The 26,400-nt window shown below is 49.7% G+C and overlaps 2 protein-coding genes across 14 annotated transcripts; one reads left to right on the forward strand and one right to left on the reverse strand.

The window, feature by feature from the left end:
* Window positions 1–249: 249 nt before the first annotated feature.
* Window positions 250–20,515, forward strand: Man2a2 (mannosidase alpha class 2A member 2). 4 transcript variants are annotated; one of them, XM_047538386.1, is made up of 25 exons: window positions 250–595; window positions 843–1,044; window positions 2,001–2,150; window positions 2,844–3,101; window positions 3,173–3,317; window positions 3,435–3,606; window positions 3,998–4,125; window positions 4,361–4,534; window positions 4,915–5,101; window positions 7,413–7,590; window positions 7,826–8,028; window positions 8,203–8,385; window positions 8,523–8,637; window positions 8,878–8,945; window positions 9,112–9,277; window positions 9,999–10,235; window positions 10,953–11,075; window positions 11,348–11,462; window positions 11,756–11,889; window positions 12,093–12,234; window positions 14,182–14,315; window positions 14,658–14,732; window positions 16,633–16,827; window positions 16,978–17,088; window positions 17,796–20,515. In XM_047538386.1, the coding sequence occupies exons 3-25, from the start codon at window positions 2,019–2,021 to the stop codon at window positions 17,946–17,948; spliced, it is 3,528 nt and encodes a 1,175-aa protein (XP_047394342.1). In that variant the 5' UTR covers window positions 250–595; window positions 843–1,044; window positions 2,001–2,018; the 3' UTR covers window positions 17,949–20,515. The 4 variants fall into 4 exon arrangements, with proteins under 4 accessions (XP_047394342.1, XP_047394343.1, XP_047394345.1 ...); XM_047538387.1 differs by lacking the exon at window positions 843–1,044 and having other exon boundaries at window positions 251–595; XM_047538389.1 differs by lacking the exons at window positions 843–1,044; window positions 2,001–2,150 and having other exon boundaries at window positions 253–595.
* On the reverse strand, window positions 15,992–26,400 carry Hddc3 (HD domain containing 3). Of its 10 annotated transcripts, none has more exons than XM_047538392.1 (5): window positions 26,272–26,400; window positions 25,913–25,968; window positions 25,564–25,804; window positions 24,090–25,276; window positions 15,992–16,228 (listed from the first exon to the last, which is right to left on the reverse strand). In XM_047538392.1, the coding sequence occupies exons 1-4, from the start codon at window positions 26,381–26,383 to the stop codon at window positions 25,146–25,148; spliced, it is 540 nt and encodes a 179-aa protein (XP_047394348.1). In that variant the 5' UTR covers window positions 26,384–26,400; the 3' UTR covers window positions 15,992–16,228; window positions 24,090–25,145. The 10 variants fall into 10 exon arrangements, with proteins under 10 accessions (XP_047394348.1, XP_047394347.1, XP_047394354.1 ...); XM_047538391.1 differs by having other exon boundaries at window positions 24,085–25,276; XM_047538398.1 differs by having other exon boundaries at window positions 24,085–25,298.

Below are 26,400 nucleotides of genomic sequence, written 5' to 3' on the forward strand. Positions count from 1 at the left end.
AGGCGGACTGCGGAAAACGCACTTCACTATTCGGCTGGTGAAAGGGAACTGAAATGTTTCTGCAACTGTTTGATGAAATGTGCTTACTCTAGGAAGATTCAGAAAGAAAAAAAAAAAAAAAAGTTGCGCGCCCCTGCTCAGGTTCCGCAGCGCGCCAAAGCGGGTCTTGGGCTGCGGCTGCGCAGTGCGGCCCCGGCGCCGGCACCTGGGTCCTTGGCGCGGACAGCTTTGGCAGCCCGGCTCAAGCCCCGCGAGCCACGCCGCGGGAGCAGGGCGGGGTCTGCGGGGCTCACTAAGGAGGCCGTCGGGCCAGGCGGGGCGGGGCGGGGCGCGCGGAGCGTGTGTCCCCGCCCTGCACGCTGCTCGGCCGGGTGGCCGCTAGAGGCGGGCGGACCCGCGCGGGCGCAGCGGAGCGCGCGGGCGGCCTTGGCCCCCGCGGAAGCGCGGCTGCGGCGCTCGAAACCGGGGGCGACTGGTGGTTGGGAGACCGCCTTCGCCTGCGTCGCTGCCTGAGCGGGATCGCCTTCCCCAGGGATGTGAGGGGCCGCGGCTCGGCCGGCCGGGCCCGGAGCGTCGCGGAGGCCGACTGCAGACGGTAACGGGCCGAGCGGATGCGGGGGAGGGCTCCAACTGTCCCGGCCGCAGCCAGGCTTGGGCCACAGGAGCGCGACCTGCGCCGCGCTGCGCGGCGAGGTCGGCGGGGCAGAAGGCCCGGCCCAGGCAGCTGACGTTGCGGTCCCCTGCGCGGGCAGAGTCCGGGAGGACCGGGAGGGGGCTGGGCGCGCGGCAGAAGACCCAGCGGCAGGTGCTAGCCTTCTGGTGATCCGACTCTCTCCCCCCAGCTCCGCCCACTTTGGCCTGGACCCAGACTCCAGGGGCTAAAAATAATTGCCCAGAGGCTCCAGAGAGGAATCAGATCGCGCTAAGTAGGGCACAACGCAGAGGCGACAGAGCTCCTCGGCCCCAGGGAGCCCAGAGCAGTCTCCCGAGCGTGGTCCCGCCCACGCTCTACTCAGCAGCTAGCGCCCTCCCTCTCCCTGCCAGGCAAGTGGGGGCCTTTGGCGGTGGCAGGTCGTGGCAGGTCCGGTCCTCGGAAGTTGTCCTACAACCGAGCTGCTGTGCCCGGCCTCTCCCTACCCAGGGGACTTTCAGCATCTTGCTGGCTTCCCAGGGAGCCCCTAAATCTTCTATAAGACAGGGCTGAAAGTTTTGCACTGCAGGAATTAGTACAAACGGAAAGGAGAACAGGTAGGACTAGCTTTATGTTGGACACAGAAGCATCTTCTTTTTAAAAAAGAAATTCATTCTGTGTTCTTACTGAGGATCTGTGCTAAAGACTGTTTCTGTTAAGTGGCAGTCTGATCCAAGAGGATTGGGGAAAAGACTTTTCTACCTTTGGATATACCTTTAAATCAGAGACCAGTTTATTCATTAGAAAGGAGAAGCATATGGCCAAGCATCCTCTACAGACACCACCTGTGGTCAGACCCTAAGGGAAAGCTGATTGCAGTTAGGAGTTTGTGTAGTGAACTGTGGGGCAAGAGCTGGGACTCTTGTTTTTTTTTTTTTGTTGTTGTTGTTTGTTTGTTTTTGCGGTGCTGGGGATCAAACCCAGGGCCTTGTGCATGCAAGGAAAGCACTCTACTGACTGAACTATCTCCCCAGCCCAGGACTCTTGTTTTCTTGAACCTGTTCTACATCATCAGCTGAGAGAGGGCATCATCTTCACCTTAGGGGCAGAGCTGTTTCCAGCACCAGACGGGACCCTCTCTGGATGTGCTGCTCGTGCTTTTGGAGTCTGAAGGAAGAGAATAAAATCAGGGTTGGGTCAGGATCCTTAGCTAATGTTGGGATTTGGTGCTTAGAAACTTGCTTTTTACTGAAGTTGGGCAAATAGGTATTCCTTGGGAATAGCCCTTGGGTACTCACTGGGGTATTTGGTGGAAAGATACCAAAGGGATTTTACATGCCAGAGCTACAGATAGTGTCTCTTCTGCCAGGGGTGTGTGGAGGCCAGTATGAAGCTGAAAAAGCAGGTGACAGTGTGTGGGGCTGCTATCTTCTGCGTGGCAGTCTTTTCGCTCTACCTCATGCTGGACCGAGTGCAGCATGATCCCACCCGACACCAGAATGGTGGGAACTTCCCCCGGGTGAGTAAGGCCTGATTGCTAATCTCTTTATATACAAGTCAGGTTGTCATCCCGACTAGAGAGTTATGTCAGCCCATGACAGGAACATTCCTTTTCAATATCAAGTTTTGTTTTTGTTTCTTTGATGCTGGGGATTGGATCTAAGACCTTGTGCATACTAAACATACTTAGCTACACCCCCCAGCCCCAACAGGAAGCAAAAATAGTGATGATAAAAAGAAGGAAGAAAAAAATGAAATGTGTATTGCCACTTTGTCCTCCTGAATTCTTGGCAGACATTGCTAATTGATTGCAGCATTTTTTCCCTTTAAGTCCCAGTGCAATCCTCAGCACCATGCTCCAGAAAGTAATACTGATCATTGAGTGTAGGCTTGTGAGAGGAAACCTTTGCCATCTGTGAGCTAGAAAGTGATGGAACTTCTAACCCAAGTGGATCACAGTCTTTGGTGTTTTACAACCCTGTAGGCTGTGATCTGGCTTTGATTGAGGAGAGTGGGCTCATAGTGAGGCCTCAGGTGGTAGACCCTAAGTAGAGACCCTCCCTGTGGCATAAAGAACTGTGAGTGGGCTGGGGAGATAGCTCAGTTGGTAGAGTGCTTGCCTTGCAAGCACAGGCCCTGGGTTCAATCCCCAGCACCACAAAAAAAAGAACTGTGAGAACCGTGAGTGATTGCTTTCTGGTTTTTTTGGCAGAGCCAAATTTCTGTGCTGCAGAATCGCATTGAGCAGCTGGAACAGCTGTTGGAAGAGAATCACGAAATTATCAGCCACATCAAGGACTCTGTGCTGGAGCTGACAGCCAATGCAGAAGGCCCACCTGTCCTACTGCCCTACCACACAGCCAATGGATCCTGGGTGGTGCCCCCGGAGCCCCGGCCCAGCTTCTTCTCCATCTCCCCCCAGGATTGCCAGTTTGCTTTGGAGGACCGGGGCCAGAAGCCAGAGCTACAGGTAAGAATCAGAGCTGGCAGGGACTTGCAATGGCCACGGATGGGGCACTGAACTACCTTCCTGCCTGGCAGATGCTAACTGTGTCAGAAGAGTTGCCATTTGACAATGTGGAGGGTGGCGTGTGGAGGCAAGGCTTTGACATCTCCTACAGCCCACATGACTGGGATACTGAAGATCTGCAGGTGTTTGTGGTGCCCCACTCACACAATGACCCAGGTGAGGGCCCAGCAGGCATAGAAGAGGGGGTGTGGAGTGGGCTTTCTGATGGGAGATATAAGGGAGGGGCAATTGAAGAAGATGGCATCCTCAGGAGACCCTGTGTTGGCTCCCCAGGCTGGATCAAGACCTTTGACAAGTACTACACAGAGCAGACCCAACACATCCTCAACAGCATGGTATCCAAGCTACAGGAGGACCCCCGGCGGCGCTTCCTCTGGGCAGAAGTCTCCTTCTTCGCCAAGTGGTGGGACAACATCAATGTCCAAAAGAGAGCAGCAGTCCGAAGGCCAGTGGCTGTTTAGGGAGGTGTTTGAGGGCCTGAGCTGGGTGAATAGGTCTCGCTTCACACTGTGGGCACTGGAGAGTTATAGGGAGCTGGGGCAGAGAGATGAGGAACAACAGTTTGAAGTTTAGTGTTGAAGACATCAGAGTTGTCTGAATATAAGTGAAGAAAAAGCATGTTCCTCTGGGAACAGAGACAAGGCCCAAGATAAGCAGGGCCAGGACAACATGGGTTTGGGCTGGAGAGAAAGGAGGGCAAGTGTGTGTTCTCTTGGTTCTGGATTTGAGTGAACCAGCCTACCGAGGCCAGAGCATGCAGCCTTGGCATCATCTTCTGGTTGGCAGGACTGGGCAAGCATTTTCACTCCATCCTAAGTGTGCATCTTTACCTTCAGGCTGGTAGGAAATGGGCAGCTAGAGATTGCAACAGGAGGCTGGGTGATGCCAGATGAGGCCAACTCCCATTACTTTGCGTTGATTGACCAGCTTATTGAGGGACACCAGTGGCTGGAGAGAAACCTTGGTAAGTCTAGGCCCAAGAGTGGGGTTCTGGCGCCGTAGCTTGGCCCAGAGTGCTGTGACAAGATGCTGTGAGGCACAGGGATTGGCAGTGGGTGGTTCTTCTCAAGGTTAATGCGGGCCTATCCATGTGGCATCTGTCCACTCCCTGCCAAGGCAAGAATTGGGATCTTAGGACCTGGGAGACCAGAGGCCAGGCCTTGAGATGTTCAGGGCCTCTGATTATATGCCCCGCCCAGGTGCAACCCCACGCTCTGGCTGGGCAGTAGACCCATTTGGACACAGCTCCACCATGCCTTACCTGCTGCGCCGTGCCAACCTGACCAGTATGCTGATCCAGAGGGTGCATTATGCCATTAAGAAGCATTTTGCTGCCACCCACAGCTTGGAGTTCATGTGGAGACAGACTTGGGGTAAGGCCAGGTAGGGTAGAGGGGGTCCAAGAATCATAGACTACCCTGGGGAAGTTCAGGGATGTCAGAAAGAAGACCCCACTGTCTTTTAGGGCAGACAGACAGAAGCTGTCTCTCCTTCAGGATAGGGGAAGGTCACATTGACCTGTGGTCTCTAAAGGGGCTGCTGTCTGTGCAAGGACTTCCCTTGAAGGACCTGTGGACCCTGAAGCCCCTCGTGTCCTGTCCCTTGGCCTGTTTGACCTGTACAGCCCAAATCCGTCTGGACCCTCATATCAGGGCTACCTTTAGCTTATGCGGATCCATGCTCTCCTGGAGTCCCTGTGCCCAATTCTTGAGGCTGCTTGTCACTGGTTGACCACATGATGTGTCTTCTGCAGACTCGGATGCCAGCACAGACATCTTTTGCCACATGATGCCCTTCTACAGCTATGATGTTCCTCATACCTGTGGCCCAGATCCCAAGATCTGCTGCCAGTTTGATTTCAAACGCCTGCCTGGTGGACGCATCAACTGCCCTTGGAAAGTGCCGCCCCGGGCCATCACAGAGGCCAATGTGGCAGAGAGGTATCTGTTTCTAGCTCTGGCCTAGGCATGGGGTTGGCATTTTTGCTCCATAGAGGAGTCAGGAGACCTGACCTCTGGTCTATGCTCTTCTGAGTGCGGGGAACTACATGGTGCAGGTGGTATCTGGACAATGGAGAGTGGGCTCAGAGGGGGTTCAGGCCCACAGCAGTTACAGTGGTGGCTGCAAAGTCTTCCTAGAAAACTAGAATATGATAAGGACCCACCTTTTGTAGAACGCTTTTGTTTTCCCCAGAGAGTGTGTTTTCTGGTGTCCCAGCAAGCTGTCAGAGCCAGTTGACTGCCTCAGATGAATGATTCTTAAATTGGTACAGTTTCTTACAAAGTTGAGGCAAATGTGCCTTCATTTGGCTCACATATTCTAACTTGGCTCAAAGTCAGCCAGGATCCTGTGTTCAGTGGACCTGAATTCCATTCAGATCTGCATTCAGTCCCCCAGAGAGCCTCCAGCCACTGAGAAAACAGATTTGTCCCTGTGAGGAAACAGTTGAGGACCCTCAAAGATGTCACTGTGGCTGAAATCAGCACCAGAAAATCCACTAGGAAAGTGCTGACTAAACATGATCTAAACAACAATTCAATGAGAACCTTGAGAAAATAACAAACCATAACTGAGCACGGTGGTACATGCCTGTAATCCTGGTGACTCAGGAAGCTGAGGCAGAAGGTCTGAAATTCAAAGCCAATCTGGCCAACTGAGCAAGACCCTTATCTCAAGAAAATCAAAAGGGTTGGGGATGTAGCTCAGTGGCAAAGTGCCCCTGGATTCCACTACTAAAGAAAGAAAAAAAAGAATGTAACAAATTGAAGGTTGTGGGTGTAGCTCAGTGGTAACATTTGTGAGGCCTTGGGTTTGAGCCCCAGCACCACAAAAAAACAAGAATATAACAAGTTGAACTGGTTTTCATGTTGTAATGCTGTGATTTCTGTGATGTCCAAAAGATGAAGCATGTGACCAAAGGAGAAAGAAAATGGCCTTTTGTTTCCAGGAATCTAAATGCTGATTGCAGGCAGGAACTTAGGGCTATTAAGTAGGGTGGATTTTCCTAAAGCAGCAGTGGCAATCTGTGATTCTGACCTCAATTCACAGAGAACAGGCCAAGAGACAGAACCACATTTCCTTCTTTGAAGAGCTTACTAAGCTGATAAATCAGGTGCAGATGGTTTTTGAGGAGTCCTTTCTTAAGAACAAAATATAAAAAGACAAGCTGGACTTGTCCTGTTAAGTAGATTAGTGACTGCTAGAACTGTGATATTTGTAACGTCATTTAACAGATTGGTCTAAACACAGGAAGCTCTATTTTTCTATTGGTTTTTATCCATGATATGGATAAAAAAAACAAGCAAATGTTTGTATATGGTTCCTCCCATGTGCCAGGCACTGTTTGAAATGCTTAAATATTAATTCATTTAATTTGTTTTAATTCTCATAACATCATGGGGGTTAAAGACATCAGTGTCAGTATTGATACTGATGTTATCCTCATTTTTCCAGAAACTTAAACCCCGAGAGGTTAAGTTACTTGTCCAAGGTCACTCAGCTACTACATGTGACTGGTGTTTGCATAATCTGGTTCCAGAGTCTAGGTTCTTCACCATAGTACTGTGCTGCATTGCTCACTGGAGTTTTAGAACTGGGATTTCCAAGAGACAAATAGGATTTAGCAGGCAGAAATGTAAGGTTCCATGCTTGATTTCAGAAGACAGAACATGTATTGAGTTCAGGTAAAAGACAAGACCTACGCACATGGAAATATGGAAGCTGACCACCAGCATGGTGACAGTGAGGCCTGTTGCACACTGCTCCCTGGGGTGCTGACCTGGCTGAGGAGGGTGGTTCTGCCTTCTCCTGGTGGGTCTGCCCACTATGAACCTCTGTATGCAGTACTGGGCCCCTGACTCAGGTCACTGGCCAGAGAACTGCCAGTGAGCGGATTCTAAATTGTTCTCCAGGAACCAAGTAGAAAGCTCACAGGGCCGTGCGCACATCTTTATGTATCTGAAGGATAATCACTGGGAAGGACTGATTTGTCCTGTGTGGTGTCACAGGGCAGAAGTGGAATCAGGGAATTGAAGCCATCAGTTGCAGCCTTAGGATAAGGAAGAACTCTTCTGTTGTCGGAAATGTCCAGAGAATGCTGGGATTGGGTTTTCTGTCCCAGAAAGTGTCTACCTGCAGGCTGAACAACTCCATAGGGGTGTTTCAGAGCGGGCTGACTCTTGAGGTGGCTCTGCTTGGTGATCTCTTAACGCTGGGACTTCTTGTTGGACCTTGTGTCCTTTCCTGCTCCAGGGCGGCCCTGCTCTTGGACCAGTACAGGAAGAAGTCCCGGCTCTTCCGAAGCAACGTCCTCTTGGTGCCACTGGGTGATGACTTCCGGTATGACAAGCCCCAGGAATGGGATGCCCAGTTCTTCAACTACCAGCGACTCTTTGACTTCCTCAACAGCAAACCTGAACTCCATGTGCAGGTGGGAGGGGTGCATCGTTGGGAGAGGGGGGACCTTCCTGTGACCATCCCTGTTAGCAGCTCCAAAGCAAGGTTCCCCTTTTATGTCAGAATTCACTTCTGGCTCCCCAGCTTTTATTTTAGGCCCAGAAGATACTGTCTCCTGCTGAGGTGGACCCCCCACAGCTGCAGTACTGGTTACCACAATTCCAGGAGGCTCTGGAACTGATGAGAGCTCATTTTTGGGATTCCCACAGGCCCAGTTCGGCACCCTTTCTGACTATTTTGACGCTCTGTACAAGAGGACAGGTGTGGAACCAGGGGTCCGGCCCCCAGGGTTTCCTGTGCTGAGCGGAGATTTCTTCTCCTACGCGGACCGCGAGGACCACTACTGGACAGGCTATTATACTTCTAGACCTTTCTACAAGAGTTTGGACCGAGTCCTGGAGGCCCACCTGCGGTGAGACCCCAGCCCCTCCCAAACTGGGGTAGTAGAGTCAGGTTTTGGGGTTTAAGGAGGAACTGGCCTGGCAAGAGGCCAAGACTGAAGAGAAGTGGTGGTAAAGGAAAGGGGACAAGTGCGGGTGGTGCCTGGGAGTGGAGTGGGCAGGCAGCTGACTCTTCTTTGGGCCAGGGGGGCAGAGATTCTGTATAGCCTGGCTGTGGCCCACGCCCGCCGCTCTGGACTGGCCAGCCAGTACCCACTGTCTGACTTCACCCTGCTGACGGAAGCTCGGCGCACACTGGGGCTCTTTCAGCATCATGACGCCATCACTGGAACTGCCAAGGAGGCAGTGGTGGTGGACTATGGTGTCAGGTATGGTGTCTCTCCCGGTAGCCCCCTGGCACCTTACCCAACCACCCACCATCCCAAGGAGAGGATGTGTGGGGTGGTCAGCAGGCAGGCTGCCTCCCTCTGGTCATCTCCCTGCTCCCTCTCCTGCCCTGCCACAGGCTCCTGCGTTCCCTAGTCAGCCTGAAGCAGGTCATCATCAACGCAGCTCACTATCTGGTGCTGGGGGACAAGGAAACCTACCACTTTGACCCTGAGGCTCCCTTCCTCCAAATGGTGAGCCCCCTCCTGGATCTGCATGGGGACCCTCCAGTGTATGGGGGTGCCATCCCAACAACTGTCACCTCAGGGTGTTACTCTTTTTCTTCCTTCCCTGTCTGGGGGTGAAATTTGTGTGTCCTGGACAGCTGGCAAGAGGCCAAGCTGTCTGTGTCCAGGCCGTGTCCAGGACAGGCTGGGGTGGGGAGGAGGCCAAGCCCTATAGTGGGATTTTCATCTCTACCCACTTAATTCCAGGATGATACCCGCTTAAATCATGATGCCCTGCCAGAGCGCACAGTGATCCAGCTGGATTCCTCACCCAGGTGAGTCAGATCAGGCCAGGAGCCGAGAGGCAAAGCCACTCCCTGGCTTCCAGTGCCCTTTCAGCCCTGCACTTGCTGACCCACTGTAGGACTCTGTCCTGGCTGCTGTTCCTGCTGTGCTGCTGGTGGCAGCGGCCTCCTGACTCAGCCTGCCCTGTACCCACAGGTTTGTGGTGCTATTCAACCCACTGGAACAGGAGCGGCTCAGTGTGGTATCCCTGTTGGTCAACTCACCCCGGGTGCGTGTCCTTTCAGAGGAAGGTCAGCCCCTGGCTGTGCAGATCAGTGCGCACTGGAGCTCTGCCACTGACATGGTCCCCAATGTCTACCAGGTAAGGTGGGGGCTTGGCAGGTGGGCTCTTGCTTTGGCCCCCTCTGTTAATCAGTGTCCTCTCCCCAGGGCCTCAACCTGCCCATGGACATCTGCTTCCTGCCTCTCTGCTATGCCCTGCTCACTTCTCAGGCTGAGGATGGGTGTCTTGGGGAGAGGGGTTGCCAAGAGGACAGTCACTCTTGGGATTTGAGTCTGTCTTTGAAAGGAAGGTGAAGGTTGATATGGTGATAGTAAAAATGGCCCCTTCATTCACCCATTTATTCAATAAAAATTTATCTATGTATCTATTTCTGGGCTCAGGTGATCTGCCTGTCTCTGTCTCCCAAGTGCTGGGACTACAGGCATGTGCCATAGCACAACAAATATTTGTTGAAAGCTTAATGTGTGGTTATTACTTCATAGTTTTGTTTTGTTTTGTTTTGTTTTTTTGTGGTGCTGGGAATTTGAACCCAGGGCCTTGTGCTTGCGAGGCAAGCACTCTACCAACTGAGCGATATCCCCAGCCCACACTTCATAGTTTTTAAGTATCATTTGAGACTGTTTAAGTCTGACAAGCAAGGAGTACTTTCAGAGAAGGGGATGGAACCCCCACAGGTGCAGGTGCTTGCTCAAGACTATTAGGAAGCAAATGTCCCAGTACCCCAGAATTCCCCTGCCTGGATCTGGAACTGATCCTTGGCCACGGCCTCTGTGCCTCCTCACCCTTCCTGTACTTACAGGTATCTGTGCCTATCCGTCTGCCAGCCCTGGGTCTAGGTGTGCTGCAGCTACAACTGGGCCTGGATGGGCATCGCACACTGCCCTCCTCTGTGCGGGTCTACCTGCATGGCCGGCAGCTGTCTGTGAGCCGGCATGAAGCATTTCCTCTCCATGTCATTGACTCGGGCACCAGTGACTTTGCTCTCAGCAACCGCTACATGCAGGTCTGGTTCTCAGGCCTTACCGGGCTCCCCAAGGTAAAGGGCCAGGGGTGGTGGGGAAGGGTGTGCATGTCAGTGGGGTTATGCAGAGCTGCTTTCTGACATCAAGTGTCTGCTGCCACCTGACAGTGACTTGGGCATGGGCCATCTGTGCTCCAAGCTCTCAACATGAGGATGCTAGGTATGTTAGACTTCTGTTACTGTGACAAATACCTGAGGTAGCTGAGGACATAACTCAGTGGTAGAGTACCTGCCTAGCATGCTGGGGATCCCGGGTTTGATCCCCAGCACTACAAACAGAAAAACAAAACAGGAAAAAAATATACACAAGTATCTTATATAACCAACTTACAAAACAAAAAGGTTTACTATAGCTTGTGGTTCTAGAAGTTTCAGAGTAGAACCACTGCTTTTCGACCTTTGGTGAGGCAGCACATCAGGTGGGGAGCTTAGAGCAGAGCCATTCACTCACGGCTAGGATGCCCCACTCTACCCTTCAAGGGCACGCCTCCAATGACCTACAATCTCCCACTAGACCCTATCTCTTAAAGTTTTTGCTTTCCCCCAGGGCTGGCAGACGGATAGGCCCCACAACAGGAAGCAAGCCTGTAACACGTGGACCTTTGGGAGATACTTAAGATCCAAACTGTAGCACTGGGCTTGGCTCCTTGGGGAAGTTAGTCCATGCCCTCCCAGGGGGCAAGCCTGACATGCTGGTGTGGGGCCAGGGGTCAGGGCTGTGTTTTTTGGCAGAGCATCCGAAGGGTGGATGAGGAGCAGGACCAGCTGATGAACATGGAATTCCTCATCTATGGCACCCGTACATCCAAAGACAAGAGTGGAGCCTACCTCTTCCTGCCTGACGGCGAGGCCAAGGTACCTGAGAGTTGTCTCACAAAACCCAGCAGGCCCCAGTGGGCTTCACTATCAGGGAGGGCAAGAAGAGGGTGCAGGCGACCCTCAGGGTGATCACTTCCTGCAGGAGAACTTGTCTTTGCTGCCTTCAGGAGGTCAGTGTCCTGGGCAACTCAGCCCCAGGTGTCAGGCCAGAGCCTGCCAGGACAAGAACATCTTGCCCAACTCTGGGCTGCCACCTCCTGCTTTCCTCTCCACACTGTTGGCTCAGTGGCCACCTGCTCTTTCTCCAGCCCTATGTCCCCAAGGACTCCCCTGTGCTGCGTGTCACTGAAGGCCCTTTCTTCTCAGAGGTGGTTGCATATTATGAACACGTTCACCAGGTGGTTCGACTTTATAACCTGCCTGGTGAGTCCTGCAGATGAGGTAGGGTGAGAAAAGAAGTGTGGGCTCCCTGGGCTGGCATGTGCTCCTTCTCCTGCCCCTTCTTTGTTTACACATCTGCTCCCTACAGGTGTACCCTATGAGACGGGTATGTTTAATTCTCTTAGAGTAAAGGTCATTCAAAAATGGCCTGGGAATTGCTTGGTGGGGGTTGGGCAGAGCCGCTCTTCAGCTCAGCTTTGATTTCCTGGCCTAGTGTCTCAGCCATGGCCTATCCTCAATCTTCTTGATGCCCTCCACTTTTTCCCTGTGCCCAGGGGTGGAGGGGCTGTCTCTGGATGTGTCGTCCCTGGTGGACATCCGGGACTACGTCAACAAGGAGCTTGCCCTACGCATCCACACAGATATTGACAGCCAGGGAACCTTCTTCACAGATCTCAATGGCTTTCAGGTGATTGCTGGGCTGGAGTCCTGGACCCCACAGAGCAGAACTGGATAGTGTTTTTGGCCTCCATCACAGGATGGTGGGGGGTGGTCTGCCCTGATAGAGAAGAAGAAACTGGAAGTGAGAGTGATCATCCCCTTCAGACTGGGGATGCCTTGAGACCCAAAGAGTCCCCAGATGCCCTTGACCTGCTGGCCTTGGCCCCACAGGTGCAGCCCCGGCGGTATCTAAAGAAGCTGCCCCTACAGGCTAACTTCTACCCCATGCCAGTTATGGCCTACATCCAGGATGCACAGAAGCGCCTCACACTACACACTGCCCAGGCCTTGGGTGTCTCCAGCCTCAGGGATGGTGAGTGGGGAACAGGAGCTCTGCAGAGGGTGTGAGGCAGGCAGGAGCAGCTCATCAGATGCTTGAGGGCTCTCCACTCTGTTGGCTTCTCTCAATGTCTTTCCAGTCTGCATCACTTCTGCACTTGCAGGAAGGGTGCACCATCCTCAGCTCCTGTCAGTCAGCAAGACCCGGGCATAGGAGGAAAGCAGGCACCACTGTCTCCTCCTTTGGAGGAGGCAGCTGGGTGGCCACTGGGTGGCAGGTGTCTGCTCAAGAAGCATCAGGTTATTAAATGGTGACTCTCAGCTGAAGTGTGTGACCCTTCTCCTGGCCAGAGATGAGATTATGGACAGTTAAAAAGCATACTCGATATTGTAGTGAAATATTTGAGGAAGGAGAAAATTTTGTCTTGTTCTAATGACCTTCTAAAGGTCAGAAGAAGAAAGGATGATGTTTTTTAACAATCACATGAGCTGGACTGCAGATATAGTTCAGTGGTAGCATGCACAGGTCCTGATTTCCATCCCCAGCATTGAAAAAAAAGAAAAAACAAAACAAAACAAAACAAGAGCATGAAGAGCACTGGTCTAGAATAAGAGCTGGCCAGCTGGTCATGCTGGGTGAACTCCAGGTAGCTCCCATAGCCTCAGGGAAAAATGGAGTTTGGATATAGTGACCTCTGAGGTCCTTAAAGTCCTTCCGTCTATGGGACAGCCTTTTTGAAGGCTGAATTGATTGTGGGTTCAAGGCTGTGTGGAGTGGTGGAGGGTGGGGCATGCTTCCCCTCTGGAAGGAGTGTGGCTCCACTGTCCTCTGCCCCAGCTGTTCCACCTCATGATTCCTGACTAGCTCGTTGTTCCTGCTTGATTGTCTCCCTCTGCCCTGCTGGGATATGGTATGTTAAGAAATGATTGTTTTCTGTACAAAGGATTCCTTTTAGGATGTGGAGATGGCTTTCTGTGATTGCTTAGAGTAAAAAGACAAAAGTCAGGGTCAGGGCTGTGGAGGGGAGGAGTGCTGGGCCATCTGTGTGTGAGAAGCTGGTGTGGGCTCCCCTCAAGAGAGCAGGGGGAAGCCTGCTCCAAGGTGCACATCTATAATCCCAGCGTCTTAGGAGTCTGAGGCAGGAGGATAGCAGGTCAAGACCAGCCTGGGCAACTTAACAAGACTTAAAGAAATGGGCTGGGCATATAGCTCAGTGATAGAGTACCCTAGGTTTCAGTCCCCAAGACCACCAAAAAAAAAAAAAAAAAAAAAAAAAAAAAATGCTGGGGGAAACTTACCCAGCATCTGCCAGCTTTGCAGCAAGCCTCCTCCCCAAGCATATTCCAAAAAAAGAAAGCTGAGGTGGTCATCTGCCATCTCTTTTCCCCAAGACAGCCCAGAGGCCCCATTGAGCCTTAGCCTAATCCACCTTTTGCCTAATCCACCTTTTGCATGAGGAGCCCTGGCCCTACACAGCCTCTGTACAACCCAGCTTTTGACAGACAAGGCTGTCAGACCCAAGTCTGGCCTACTAGACCTTCTGGCTGTCCCATGTAGAGCAAGGGCAGGAGAACATGTTTTAGTCACAACCAAATCTGCCCAGTCTGAGAAAACCTGCCCCAGGTGAGGGAATCTGCAGCAACACTACAGATGGTTTTCTCAATTTTCTGTTTTTTTTTTTTTTTTTTAATGTAGCCAGTCTTAATAAGGTTTCCTGCTTGAATCCCCTGGGATGAATCCCAGTCCTGAGTCACAGTGTGCTGCCAGGGTCAGCTGGTCCCTTTTTGGGCCTCTTATTTCCTCATCTGTAAAACAAGGGCCCAGGACTAGCCCCACATTCAGCTTCTTCCTGGTTTGTGAATGACTCAGCTTCTTGTCTGCCTCACTGGGCTTAGGGCCTGTGACTGGGATTCTTCTCTCAGCCAGTGTCTGCTTAGGGATGGGGATGTTAGGCTATAGACTCACTGTTAACTTCCCCAGGCCAGCTGGAGGTGATCTTGGACCGTCGGCTAATGCAGGATGACAACCGGGGACTAGGCCAAGGACTCAAAGACAACAAGAGAACCCGCAACTGTTTCCGCCTCCTGTTAGAACGACGAACTGTGGGCAGTGAGGTAAAATCTGATTCCAGTGCCCAGAGAGCCGAAGCAAGCCTGTTCTATGGGTGGCCCCAGGGGTTCTAGCCAAGGATTTGAGGAGCATAGGTGGAGGAGGGCAAGAGATAGACAGAGAAGGGCCTAATTCCTGGGTTGTGGCGGGAGGCTCTCTGGCATTTGTGACCCATCTCATGCAACCTGGCATTCCCTCTTCTGGCCACACCCTGTTGCCTGTGTTCCCTTCGTGTTCATTTGCCACCTTCCTCTGTGCTATCCTTGTCTTCCCTCCCCTGGCCCCAACATTTTCTAACCTTCTGCTCCAACCCTGCTCATAATCATGGCTTTCTTTGCCCCCACCAGCCAGGCTATTTCTCCAAACTGGCAGCCATGTTTAGGGACTTGATCTTTCACAGCAGCAGAAGCAATGACCAAGAGGTAAGGGCCAGCGATGGGAATGTAGAACTAGTATGAGCAAGCTGTCACTGTAGCTGGAGCCTGCTGTCCAGTGTCACATGTCTGTGGTTCAATCACTCCTTCATCACAGATACTGAGCCCTTGCTATGCTATAGGAATTGAGAGGGCCATCAGTGCCTATGATGCTGCTCACTTCTAGCAGTTTCCCCATGAGTAGGGGTAGGATCAGCTCTAAAAGTACAGGGTAGAAATGGATGTGTCCCACTGGTCCTGAGGCAATCAAGGACAATTTTCTTGGCGGATGTGTCTTCCAAGCTTGGCTTTGATAAGTGGGGGTATGATTTAAACACATGAGCTGGGCACACTGTAGCTCACAACTGTAATCCTAGTGACTCAGGAGGCTGAGGCAGGAGAATCCGAAGTTTGAGGCCAGCCTCAGGAACTTAAGACTGTTTCAAAATGGACTCAGGGCCAGGTGTGGTGGCACATGCCTGTAATCCTGGCAGCTTGGGAGGCTGAGGCTAGAGGACTACAAATTCAAAGCCAGCCACAGCAATTTAATGAGGCCCTAAGCAACTTAGCAAGACCCTGCTTCAAAATAAAAAGGGACTAGGGTTGTAACACAGTGATAAAGTACCCCTACGTTCCATCCCCAGTACCAAAACACACACACACACCAAGGCATGGGTGGAAGGCAGGAAAGAATGTGAATGGGCAATAGCAGTTCATTCACTTAGCCTAGAGGTAGCTCCCAGCCACATGTGGCTATGCAAATAAATTCATTCATACTGGCCACATTTCAAATCTTCAGTGGTCCCAAGTAGCTAATGCAGTTGCAGTGTATTTCCATTACTGCAGAAAGCTCTATGGGCCAGTGCTGGGATAGAGCATTGTGGGAATAGTAGGGGCAGACTGCAGAGGCCATGAATGCCTAGCCAAAGAGTCTCATTGCCAGGAAAGACCTGAGCAGGGAGGGATACGGAAGGGATTCTGCCCTTATCATGTCACTCCAGCAGTAGGGAGCAGGTAGCTTTGTCCGAAGGAAGACAGGCAGGAGTGAGGATTTAAAGGTTGTTCAAATAGGAAGTGTTCATGGCTTGAACTTGAACCAGGTCATGGGTAGGAGAAAGGAATTGAGGTCGCTTTCAGGATACTGCAGAGGTGGAATGGAGGAGGGTTTGGTGACCACCTGTTCGTGGAGATCGGAGTAGAGAGAAGTGAGATTCTGGGCTACCAGAGAGAGTGGTACGAGGGACAGAAATCAGAACACAGAAAAGTAGTAGCTTTGAAGGAAAATTCTACATAGATCCATGAGTGTGACGTGTGGGGGAGCTGTCTTAAGTAGTCTTCAGTTGACAGAGGCGTGGGGACCATGGTCCTGAGTGTCAGGCTGGCACTGTGGATATGGTGTGTTGTTGGGAGACCACAGTATGACTCAGAGCACTTTCTCCATCTGAGGCCCATCCTCCATGGTGCAGTGTGCATCTGTCTTCATTCTCCACCTGCATTGAGGATCTCTGAAGGGAGATATCGCTGATGAGTATTGCTTGTGATATGTGATGGAATAATAATAATAATAATAATAATAATAATAATAATAATAATAGTAATAACAGGGCTGGGGATATAGCTCAGTTAGTAGAGTGTTTGCCTCGCATGCACAAGGCCCCGAGTTCAATCCCCAGTACCACGAAAATAATAATAATAATGTGAAGAAGTAATGGCTTTGTGAAATAGCCCTCTGAGGGTGTCATGGGAAGTAGTCATAATGAAGGATTAAAGGTACATGACAGTGCCTGCATCTAGATACATCAGGAAAGCTCTTGCCAAAGGAACTGGCCTGGTGTACTGTTATCCTGCCTCACCTTTACCCATTAGCCTGGCTTCGCTCCCTCATCCACATCTTGGGTCCATCTTGCAGGTCCAAGAAGGCCGCTCTACCAGCTACCCATCCCTCCTCAGCCACCTGACCTCGGCGTACCTGAACACCCCTGTGCTTGCCCTGCCCGTAGCCAAGAGGCAGCTCCCAGGCTCTGGTCTGCACTCATTTCATCCTCTGGCTTCCGCACTGCCCTGTGACTTCCACTTGCTCAACCTGCGTACACTCCCAGGCGAGGTGAGTGTCCCACTGAGCTCGGAACCTCCAGGGCCAAATTCTGGTCCCCATCATCCCCTGTTCTCAGCACTTCCCTTTGGGCAGGGGTTCTGCTGCCTCTCTGAACTCTGCAGAACCCTGCCACTCATTGTCTTTCCTCCTGTCACCTAGGAGGATAACTTGCCCTCAGCAAACACTGCATTCATCTTGCACCGCAAGGGTTTTGACTGCAGCCTTGAGGCAAAGAACCTGGGCTTCAACTGTACCACAAGCCAGGGCAAGGTGAGTGGGCCCCATTTGTGGAAAGTGAAACTCCTGATGAGAGGAGGGCAGGGAAACTGAGCCTCTGGGAACGGCAGGAGCAAGAGCTTGGGGAGACACGACTGAGGTTGGACAGCTGGAAGGGAGAAGAAAGTGTCTCCATTCCAAGGCTTTCCACAGAGAAAGGGGGAAGCCATTGATACATGTTTTCAGTAACCAAGGCCTGGTAGGGGCAACTCCAGATATGGCATGGAGCTGGAGAACTTCTATTCCCTGAAGAGGGACCTGTATGGAGTGGAAAACACCAGACACATGGACCAAAACCACGATGCTAGTCCTTTGTGAGCTATATATGTGGCATTAAATGCCCTCATAGGCCAGACCCTTAGCAGGGCATTGGTGATTTAGAAGTGAACCAAGACGTGATCACTGTCCTCAAAGTGGTCGCAGCTCAGTGAAATGGTTTCCACCCTAAGATCCGCAGACAGGCTTTGGGGTTGAGCAACTCTCAGTGCTGGAGGTTGGACACCAATGTGATATATGTTTGAAGACTTCCCCTCACCCCTGCGAGGTGCTGGAGCCTAGGGTTTTGCACATGGTGGGCAAGTGCTCTAACACTGAGCTACACCCCCGGCTCTGTCAGATTACTAAAGAGGTATCACTAGTGACATAGATGAAAAGTGTTCCTCTAAGTACCCAGCATAGCCCTGTGTCTTCTCTCTCCACAGGTAGCTCTGGGTAGCCTTTTCCGTGGCCTGGATGTGGGGTTCCTACAGCCAACCTCCTTGACACTATTGTACCCTCTAGCCTCACCCTCCAACAGCACTGACATCTACCTGGAACCCATGGAGATTGCCACCTTTCGCCTCCGTTTGGGTTAGGGTTTCTTGTGGCCTGAAGACAAAGTTCATCCACAGAGACTGCCTCTTAACACTGAGAATGGGTTGGACAAGCCTCCAGAACTTGACAGACTGAGCTGTACCCTCATCTTGTTTATTGTTGCTTCTGTATTTGGGGCAATGCCCAGTGGTGGGCAGGTAGGGCAGATGCTGGTAAGATGAGGGAGAGGAGGCCATTGTTCAGGGTTGGCAGTGCCAGACTCTACTCTGGGTTGTGAGTGGCCATGTGCCTGAGCACAAGCTCAGGCACTCATCCTTTTCCCAAGGTGGGATGTGGGAGGAACAGGGGCAGACAGGTCAGGGAAGCTAAGTGGGTAAGGCCCAGTGCCAGATAACTGCAGAGGAGAGCTTACTCCACAGGAATCCTGTGGTGGTGCAGAGACTATGTATCCTGGTATGAGGAGCTAGATCACTGGGAAGAGAGGGATGAGGACCCACAGTTAGCAGTGGGATGGAGGAGTAGAAGGAACCCCTGTTTCTCCTAAGAGCCTGAAGGCTTCACTGCTTTCCTGTGATGGCTCTACCCTAAATGCCACTGGGTCTGCACATCCTGGCTGGGGGCTGCAGGATGGCAGGAAGGACTCACTAGAGACTTATGGCCAGAGGACACAACATTTCAGATACCAAAACCCCCATCTAAAACTGGGCAGGTGGTCTGTGTGTGGATTTATGGGATTGGTGGCTGGGACTTGGGGGTGGTCCTCCACCCTACCTGACTACTCTTTGTTCCTGTTACTCCCTGCACCACTGCCCCCGAGAACTTCCTATCATGGGGGCAGACTTCCCCCATGAGGCCTGGCAAACTTCCATTTACCCGAAAAGAAAGTGAAACCTCCAAGACCTCCCATGCTTGGGCAACTTGAGAAGACTAGCAGGTCTTGAAGCCTTACCTTTGGCCCATCCTTTTACAGTATTCAGTTCTTGGCATGGGGATGAAGGATATGTAGACTAAATTAGGAAGCAATAGGACTGCTCATGAATCTTCATTTCAGCTTCAAATAATAAGAGAAAAATTTATAATAGTCTCTATAGATGCTGAAAAGATTTGGTAAAATTTAAAATCCACCCTTAGGGCTGGGGATGTGGCTCAGTGGGTAGAATGTTTGCCTTAGCAAGCATGAGGCTCTGGGTTTGATCCTCAGCACCATAAAAATAAAATTACCCCTTATTAAAATTAAGACTAGAAAGAAACTTCCTAATTTAGATAAAGGTCTATATCAGAAACTGAGAGTTAATGGCATTCTGAAGAGTCAAACACCACAAGCATTTCCATGAGGGTCAGAAACTAGCAAGGAGGGGCTGGGAATACAGGGCATTTGGTAGAGTGCTTGGCTTGCAAGTCCAAGGCCCTGGGTTCAATCCCCAGCACCACCAAAACAAAACAAAAAAAACTAGCCAGGAGCACACATGTGCAACAAGGAAATGAAGGAGGTAAGGAAGGATTATACTTGCCATCATCTGTAGACACTAAAGCAGCCTACTTGTGAAATCCAGCAGAATTGACTGAAGACCTAGGGAGCATTCTGTAAATTGAGCCAGTGCTACACATGTTCCTATAAAAACTGGTTCTCCCTAAATCAGCTCAAATTCAACATAATTCCAATGAGATTAGATGCTTTTTTAAATTCAGTAGGTTCTGAAGTTGATTTGGAAGAGTAAAGAAAGGTGTGACAATATCACACCTTGTTCTCTGAATGGTGATGAGTTGTGGTGGTGCTGAGGTGGGTAAAAGGCACTTGTCCTACCAGATTTCCCAGAGGATGCTCTTACTAGCAAGAATTTAATTGGTATGACAGACTGGATCAGACAAACCTATGGGACAATATACAGAGTCCAGAAACAGGCCCAGGTACATAGGGATTTAGTATACGATAATTTTTTTTTTAAATGGAGTATTTTAAATGGGGGAAAAGATGGATTATTTAATAAATAATACTTTGAGATGACTTATTAGAGTTAAGATCTCTACCTCAGTTTCCACAAAAATCAGTTTGAAAGGGGAAGAAAACAAATTACTCAAGAAAATATATTTTTGTAACTGATGTGGGAGGTCTTTTGAAAATATGAAACCAAAAAGAAAACATTTTACCAGACAATTGAGTTTATGTGCTATGAGAAACATCAAGGTTGAAACAATGTCAGATACAGGAGAAAATATTTGCAGTGTATTAAAAATCAGTATGATTAGGAGAAAAGTTTGTTTCAGGGTCCCCAAAGTCACTGGGGGCCTGCCAGGAGCTACCTGAAATCTTGAGAGTGATAAGGCCAAGTTCTTGTGGGTTTGCCAGGGTCTCTGCGCCAACATCAGGCCACAGCTCATGGAATCCTGTCCATAACATGATGGAAGAACTAAGATAATGAATGAAGTGCTTAGCATAGTGCCTGGTACACAGAAGAGCTCCACAAATAGGAGTTATAATCATATTGGTAAAGGTTGCTAAGCAATTTATAGCACGTGTTATTTGCTAGTATATGATTTGTAATCAAATGATAGGGGAGAATCTGTGAACCCCTAGGAAATTAGCAGAATAAAGGATATTATCTTTGGAGGTCTTAGACGTGCAATGAAATTATTTGTCTTGACAGGAATTATGTTTAATCCTATTTGCTAACCTTTTGAAATGATAAGGCAGCATTGTTCAACATGTGATCCAGAGCCTGGCATGGTGACAGGCAGGAGGATTCCAAGTTAAAGGCCAACTTAAGCAATTTAGTAAGACTCTGTCTCAAAACAAAAACAGCTGGGGATCTAGCCCTCCTTGGTTCAATGTCCAGGACAAAAAAAAAGTGGTTCAGGATCACCTGAGTTCCTTGTTTGAAGTATAGGTTTCTGTCTTGTCCTAGATAGGGCTTCTCCATTAGCTTGGGTGCTGCAATGATGTCTGGGGCAGAGCCACAGCTGTCCTGAGTGATGCCATAACAGGAGCAAGAAACAAAAGCCTGCTTTAGTGCATAGGTACAACCTTTTGAATCTCTCTGGGAGCAAGAGGCCAAGCCAAAGAATGTTTTTTGTTGTTGTTGTGGGTAGTGGGGTACTGGGATTAAACCCAGGGGTGGTAAGCCACTGAGCTACATCCCAAACCTTTTTATTTTTAAGTCAGGGTCTCATGAAATTGCCCAGCCTAGCCTCAGCCTCCTGAGCTACTGGGATTATAGATGTGCACGGCTGCACCAGGCTAGAATTTGCATTTTAAATAAGCATCCAATTGATTCTTGTGAGCACATGATTTGGAAATGGGCCTACTGTTTTAAAGCAAGCAGCAACCCTTAATCATGGAGCTCCAGCACTGAGGCCTTAGAGTTTTGAGGGTTATAATCAAACTTGGAACCAGGACACAATAGAAGTGACTTCACCTACCAAAAATAAGATTTGATTGCTCCACGCAACCTTCCATCTACTTAGAACCATGCAGTTTCCTTTGAAGAGGAAAGAGAGTTGTATGGCTAGTTGGAAACATGGAAAGAAACGCAGAGGCGGGCAAACAAAGACCTGGGTCCTTCCATTAGAATGAACCAGGCCCAATGCTCAGATGTGGCTTGCCAAGGGCATGATTATAACCTCCAACACCTGTGCAGGTAACATCTTTATCCTGAACTTGACCTGCTTGATGTGATTGTGGTCAGCAAAAAGAAATAAGCACTCACAGTATTTGTGTGGGGTGATCACTCTAGGGTGGTAGGAATGAGATCATCCAAGATAGAGATCTCTGAACAATTTTTTGTTCTTGCTATGCCCGGTGGTCCGCACCTGTGATCCCAGCCACTCAGGAGGCTGAGGCAGGAGAATCACGGGTTCAAAGCCAGCCCCAGCCTCAGCAACTTAGGGAGACTGTCTCGAAGCAAAGGGCTGAGGGTGTGGCTCAGTGGTTAAGCACCCCTGGGTTCAATCCCAGTACCCCCCCCCAAAAAAAAAAACTTCCCTAAGGACAAACTTCAAGGGGCAACTTTCATTAAGAAGAGATGATAGATAAATTAGATCCTTCACAATATATCTCAAATTAGGGTCAATGGCAAAAAACCCCAGATCATAATTGCCAGGACCAATAGGGTATGCAAAGTCTTCATCTAATTTAGCTACTGGCTTCAGACCTCCCTAGTAGAGAATAAACCTGAAGTGAAAGTGAACTCCATATAATTAGGGTAGGCTAGGCACAGGACACCTAAGTAGAGCTTGGAGTGAGGATTCCTAGGTATCTAAAATGTGACAGGGTTGAAGATTTGACACCGGGTAGAGAACTTGAGAAGGTCCCTTACAGGAAGGATTTCCTTTTAAGAATGCAGTGCTATGGTTTTGAATATGTGTCCCTCCAAAATTCTAATGCAACAGTATGAAGAGGTGGGGCGTTTGGGAGATGATTAGGTCTTAAGGGCTTCTCCCTGGTGAATGAGATTAAGGCCCTTTTAAAAGGTCTCACGTGGGGCTGGGGAGATAGCTCAGTCGGTAGAGTGCTTGCCTTGCATGCACAAGGCCCTGGGTTCGATCCCCAGCACCAAAAAAAAAAAAAGGTCTCATGCTCTTTCCATACCCAAAAAAAAAAAAAAAAAAAAAATGGTGTGTAGATGTAGTTCAGTGGTAGAGCTTCCAGTACCTGGTCTGTCTGTCTGTGTCTCTCTCTCATACACACACATACACAAAGATGAAAAAATTCTGAAGCTGGATGGTGGTGATGGTTATACAACAATGTGAATATACATATATATTTTTTTCTTTTTGTGTCTGGCCTCAAACTTGAGATCATCCTGCCTTGGCCTCCAAGTCACTGGATTACAGGTGTGCACAACCATCATGGCACAATGTGAATGTACTTATCGCCATTTACTGTGCACTTAAAATTGATTAAGATGGTAGATTTTCTTACCATCTTTTTTTAGCACAATTTAAAATTCTTTAAGAGCTGGGGGTGTAGCTCAGTGGTAGAGTGTGTGCTTAGCATGAAAGAATCCTGGGTTCGATTTGCAGCACCAAAACAAAATCCCCAAACAACAACAAAAAACTGCCTGGTGCAGTGGTGAATGCCTATAAACCCAGCTACTCTGGAGATTGAGGTGGGAGGATCTTGAGCCCAGGAGTTCAAGGCCAGCCTGGGTAACACACACACCCTTTTTTTTTTTTTTTTTTTTTTTTTTTTTTTTTTTTCTGATGTCTATCTCAGATGAAGTAACTTGAAACAGTTACCTTGTGACAATCTTCATCATTGCATTCTAAAGGCACAGAGGGGATCTGAATTTATTAAATATCCTAAAACTTTAAAATTCTTAACTTCAAATCATTTAAAAACCGCAGGCTTATTTGTTTTTATTAGTGTATACATAACAGGTGCATTTTCACATAATCACACATGTGTGGAATATAAATTGACCCATTTCAGTTCCCAGTACCTTTTCCCTCCTTCCTCTTCTCCTCCCCTTTAATCCACTTCCCCCCATCTATTTATTGTTTTTATAAATGAGTACTTAATACATAAAGGTGGAATTCACCGTGGTATATTCACACATGCATGCAGCATAATCTGGTTAACTTTATTCCACTGTTCCTCCCCTTTCCTGTCTCTCCCTTAACGCCCCCTTCTCCATCCCACTGATCTCCCATTTTCATGGTGTTCTCCCCTCCTCATTTCCCCCTTTATTATGCTCTAGCTTCTGCATATGAGAAAACATTCCACCTTATCTGAGTGACTTATTCCACTTAGCATTTTCTCTAGTTCCATTCATTTATCAGCAAATGCTATAATTTCATTCTTTATAGCTGAGTATAAATTGCCATTGTGTATGTATACCACATTTTCGTTGCTCTGGTTTCATAATTTGGTTATTGTGAACTGCGTGCAGACTTATTTTAAGATATTAATATTTTAATATTAATAAGGAAGTTAAAAAAAAATCTTTTAATCGCGCTTCCGCAAAACTGATTTTTTTTTTTCCTCCTTGTACTGGGGACTGAAACACTAAACTACACCCCCAGCCCTTATTATTTTGAGACCGGGTATCGCTAAATTGCCCAGACTGGCCTTGAACTTGAGATCCTCCTGTACAGCCTCGCGAGTCGCTGGGATTACAAGCGTGGACCACCGCGCCCGACGCAAAACTGATTTAAAAAAAAATTAATACCAAAACGTACCATACCCTGGTCTGCCTTACGAGGATCACGCTGAACGCAGTTCATCTGTTTACCTGGGACCATCTTGAAACAGTTTGATTTCAAGGTCAGTTTTTGTTGCCCTTCACCTACTTTTTTCCAGGAACCCTACACTTGGGTTAAATAACCACCGTGGTCCTACATAAAACGGACTTTGATATAACAACCTCTTCGTCCCAAGTTTGCTTGCTCCTAAAGACAGCTAAAAAGGCCTCAGCTGCTATACGTTGACCAGCAAACCAATAAGATTCCCTCCCTCACCGGAACCGCCTAACCAGAGCCATTTCCGGGGCGTCCGGAAGTTCCTGTTGCTTAGCAACCGCGGGAACATGCAGTCCCATAGGGCGAAGGTAGCCTGCCAATCACCGAGTTCTGGCGGGCTAGGGTAGAGAACAGAGATTCCCCACTGGCCGGCTTCTGTTGGTGCTGCAGCCTCTCAGTGCCCAGACAGGGTTGCCAGTAAGCGGTGGCACTACTTCCCATTTATGTTAATGGAGACCCTTTCTGTCTCGTAATCTGACCCCGATAATGACACAACCCCACTGACTGATAAGGAAGCCAGGCTCCAGGGGTTGAACCCTCAACCTGAGGGAGCTGACACCGGGAACACACTTTTGGAACCCTGCCTTGTGGAGGGCAAGCATACAACATTGTCCTCTGAGGAGGCTGGAGAAGGAGGAGAGCAACTTAAACTTTACCCCACTTGCTTTATTTTCCACAATGACATCTAAAACAGTGTTTACACAAGCTCAAGTCCCTAAGGGACCAGAGAGCTCACCATGCAAAATAGTAAACAGACCCAGGACTTAGGGGAAGGCAGTGAATGCATTAGAAATGGGTGGGGTACATCTGATTCCCACATTCCGGGCTCAGTTTAGTTGGTGGGGAGACCTTCAAAGTGAGAAAACGTAAGTATTTTTAACCTTCAATATCTGGGCTGAGCGAAGTAGTGAGGGAGATCAGGAGGCACTGAAAAGCTTAAATATGAATCCCATCTGGCCTGGGGAGGGTGGAGTCTGAGAACTGATGGCTCCTAGCACTGCTTAGAGTGTCAGCCCGCGCTCCTTGAACAGCTGCTTTAGAGCTTCTTCCAGTTGTTGGTTTGTACCCTGAAGCCCCTTCACCACCTGTGCTGCCCACTCAAAGTATTCCTGGACTCGATGTTCTGACCATCCTGCATAAGAGCAGACAGAAACCTGCTCGTGTGTCAAGGACAGCACTGCCTTTTATCTTCTTCTTGAAGGGCCATGAAATGAATTCCTAATGGAATGATCTGACTTGAAAACTTCCTCCTAGCCCAGCTATTGTATTTTCACCTTATGAAAGAAGATCATTCTAGTAAGATTAGTTTGGGGAATTGAGAATGCCTAGACCTCCCCCACCCCCATTGGACTGATCAACCTGTGATTTTAAAAAGGGGACATCTCTTCACTTTCCCTCCGAATCAGTGGGGAAACATACCCTCAGGGATGCAGCGATTCAGGTCCCTCAGATTGTGCAGCTTGTCTGCCAGTTTCACCAGTTTGGCCCCTGGGCTGCTGTGAGGCGCCTGCTCCACCTGTTGCCGCTTTCTCTCCAGCTTGGGCAGAGTCTTGTCGTCTGTTACCTCCTCCACCAAGCGCCGCACCTGTGCCCCAAAGTGCAGCTCCACCTCATCCAGGGTGGTGTCTGTGTCTTCCACTGTGTCATGAAGCAGGGCCGCCTGGGAACAGGCTCCCTTTCAGCTCTGTGTTGCCAACCAAGGGGTACCCACTGCTGAAAGGGACCTCTGATCCCCACCCTAACCTCCTGGCCAAGGGTTGGGGGTTACCTGTAAGACCACAATGTCAGTGATTCCTGCCTCATGGGTCAGGATACGAGCCACACCTGGCGGGGCAAAGCAGGAAGTAAGATCGGAGAGAGCCTCATTGTTTTGGATTTTGAAGTGTCAGATGTAGCCCTTCATTAGCTGAGTGACCTTGAGAGAGTCTCTTATTCTCTTGGGGTGTTCACCGTACCAAGGGAATAATCATGCCTGCCGCCCCAGGTTGTTGTGAGGCTTAAACGTGCCTGACACAAAGCTAGGGACAAAGTATGTGCTCAATGAGGTGCACGCCCTTCACATTCCCTTCCCAGTCCCCACCCTCCCGCCTGGCGCCGTTAGGGGTGTTCCCCAGCCGGCGCGCCCACCGATGGGGTGGTTGATGTAAGGGGTCCCTTCCGGATCCTTCCGACGCTGCTGTCTATGCTTCCGAGCCGCAAAGTCTGCAGCCTCCAGCAGCTGCGCTACCTCCGAGCCCATCGTACAGAAAGCTTTGG

Source organism: Sciurus carolinensis, chromosome 2 (genome assembly GCF_902686445.1).
Source record: "Sciurus carolinensis chromosome 2, mSciCar1.2, whole genome shotgun sequence".
Classification (NCBI taxonomy): domain Eukaryota; kingdom Metazoa; phylum Chordata; class Mammalia; order Rodentia; family Sciuridae; genus Sciurus; species Sciurus carolinensis.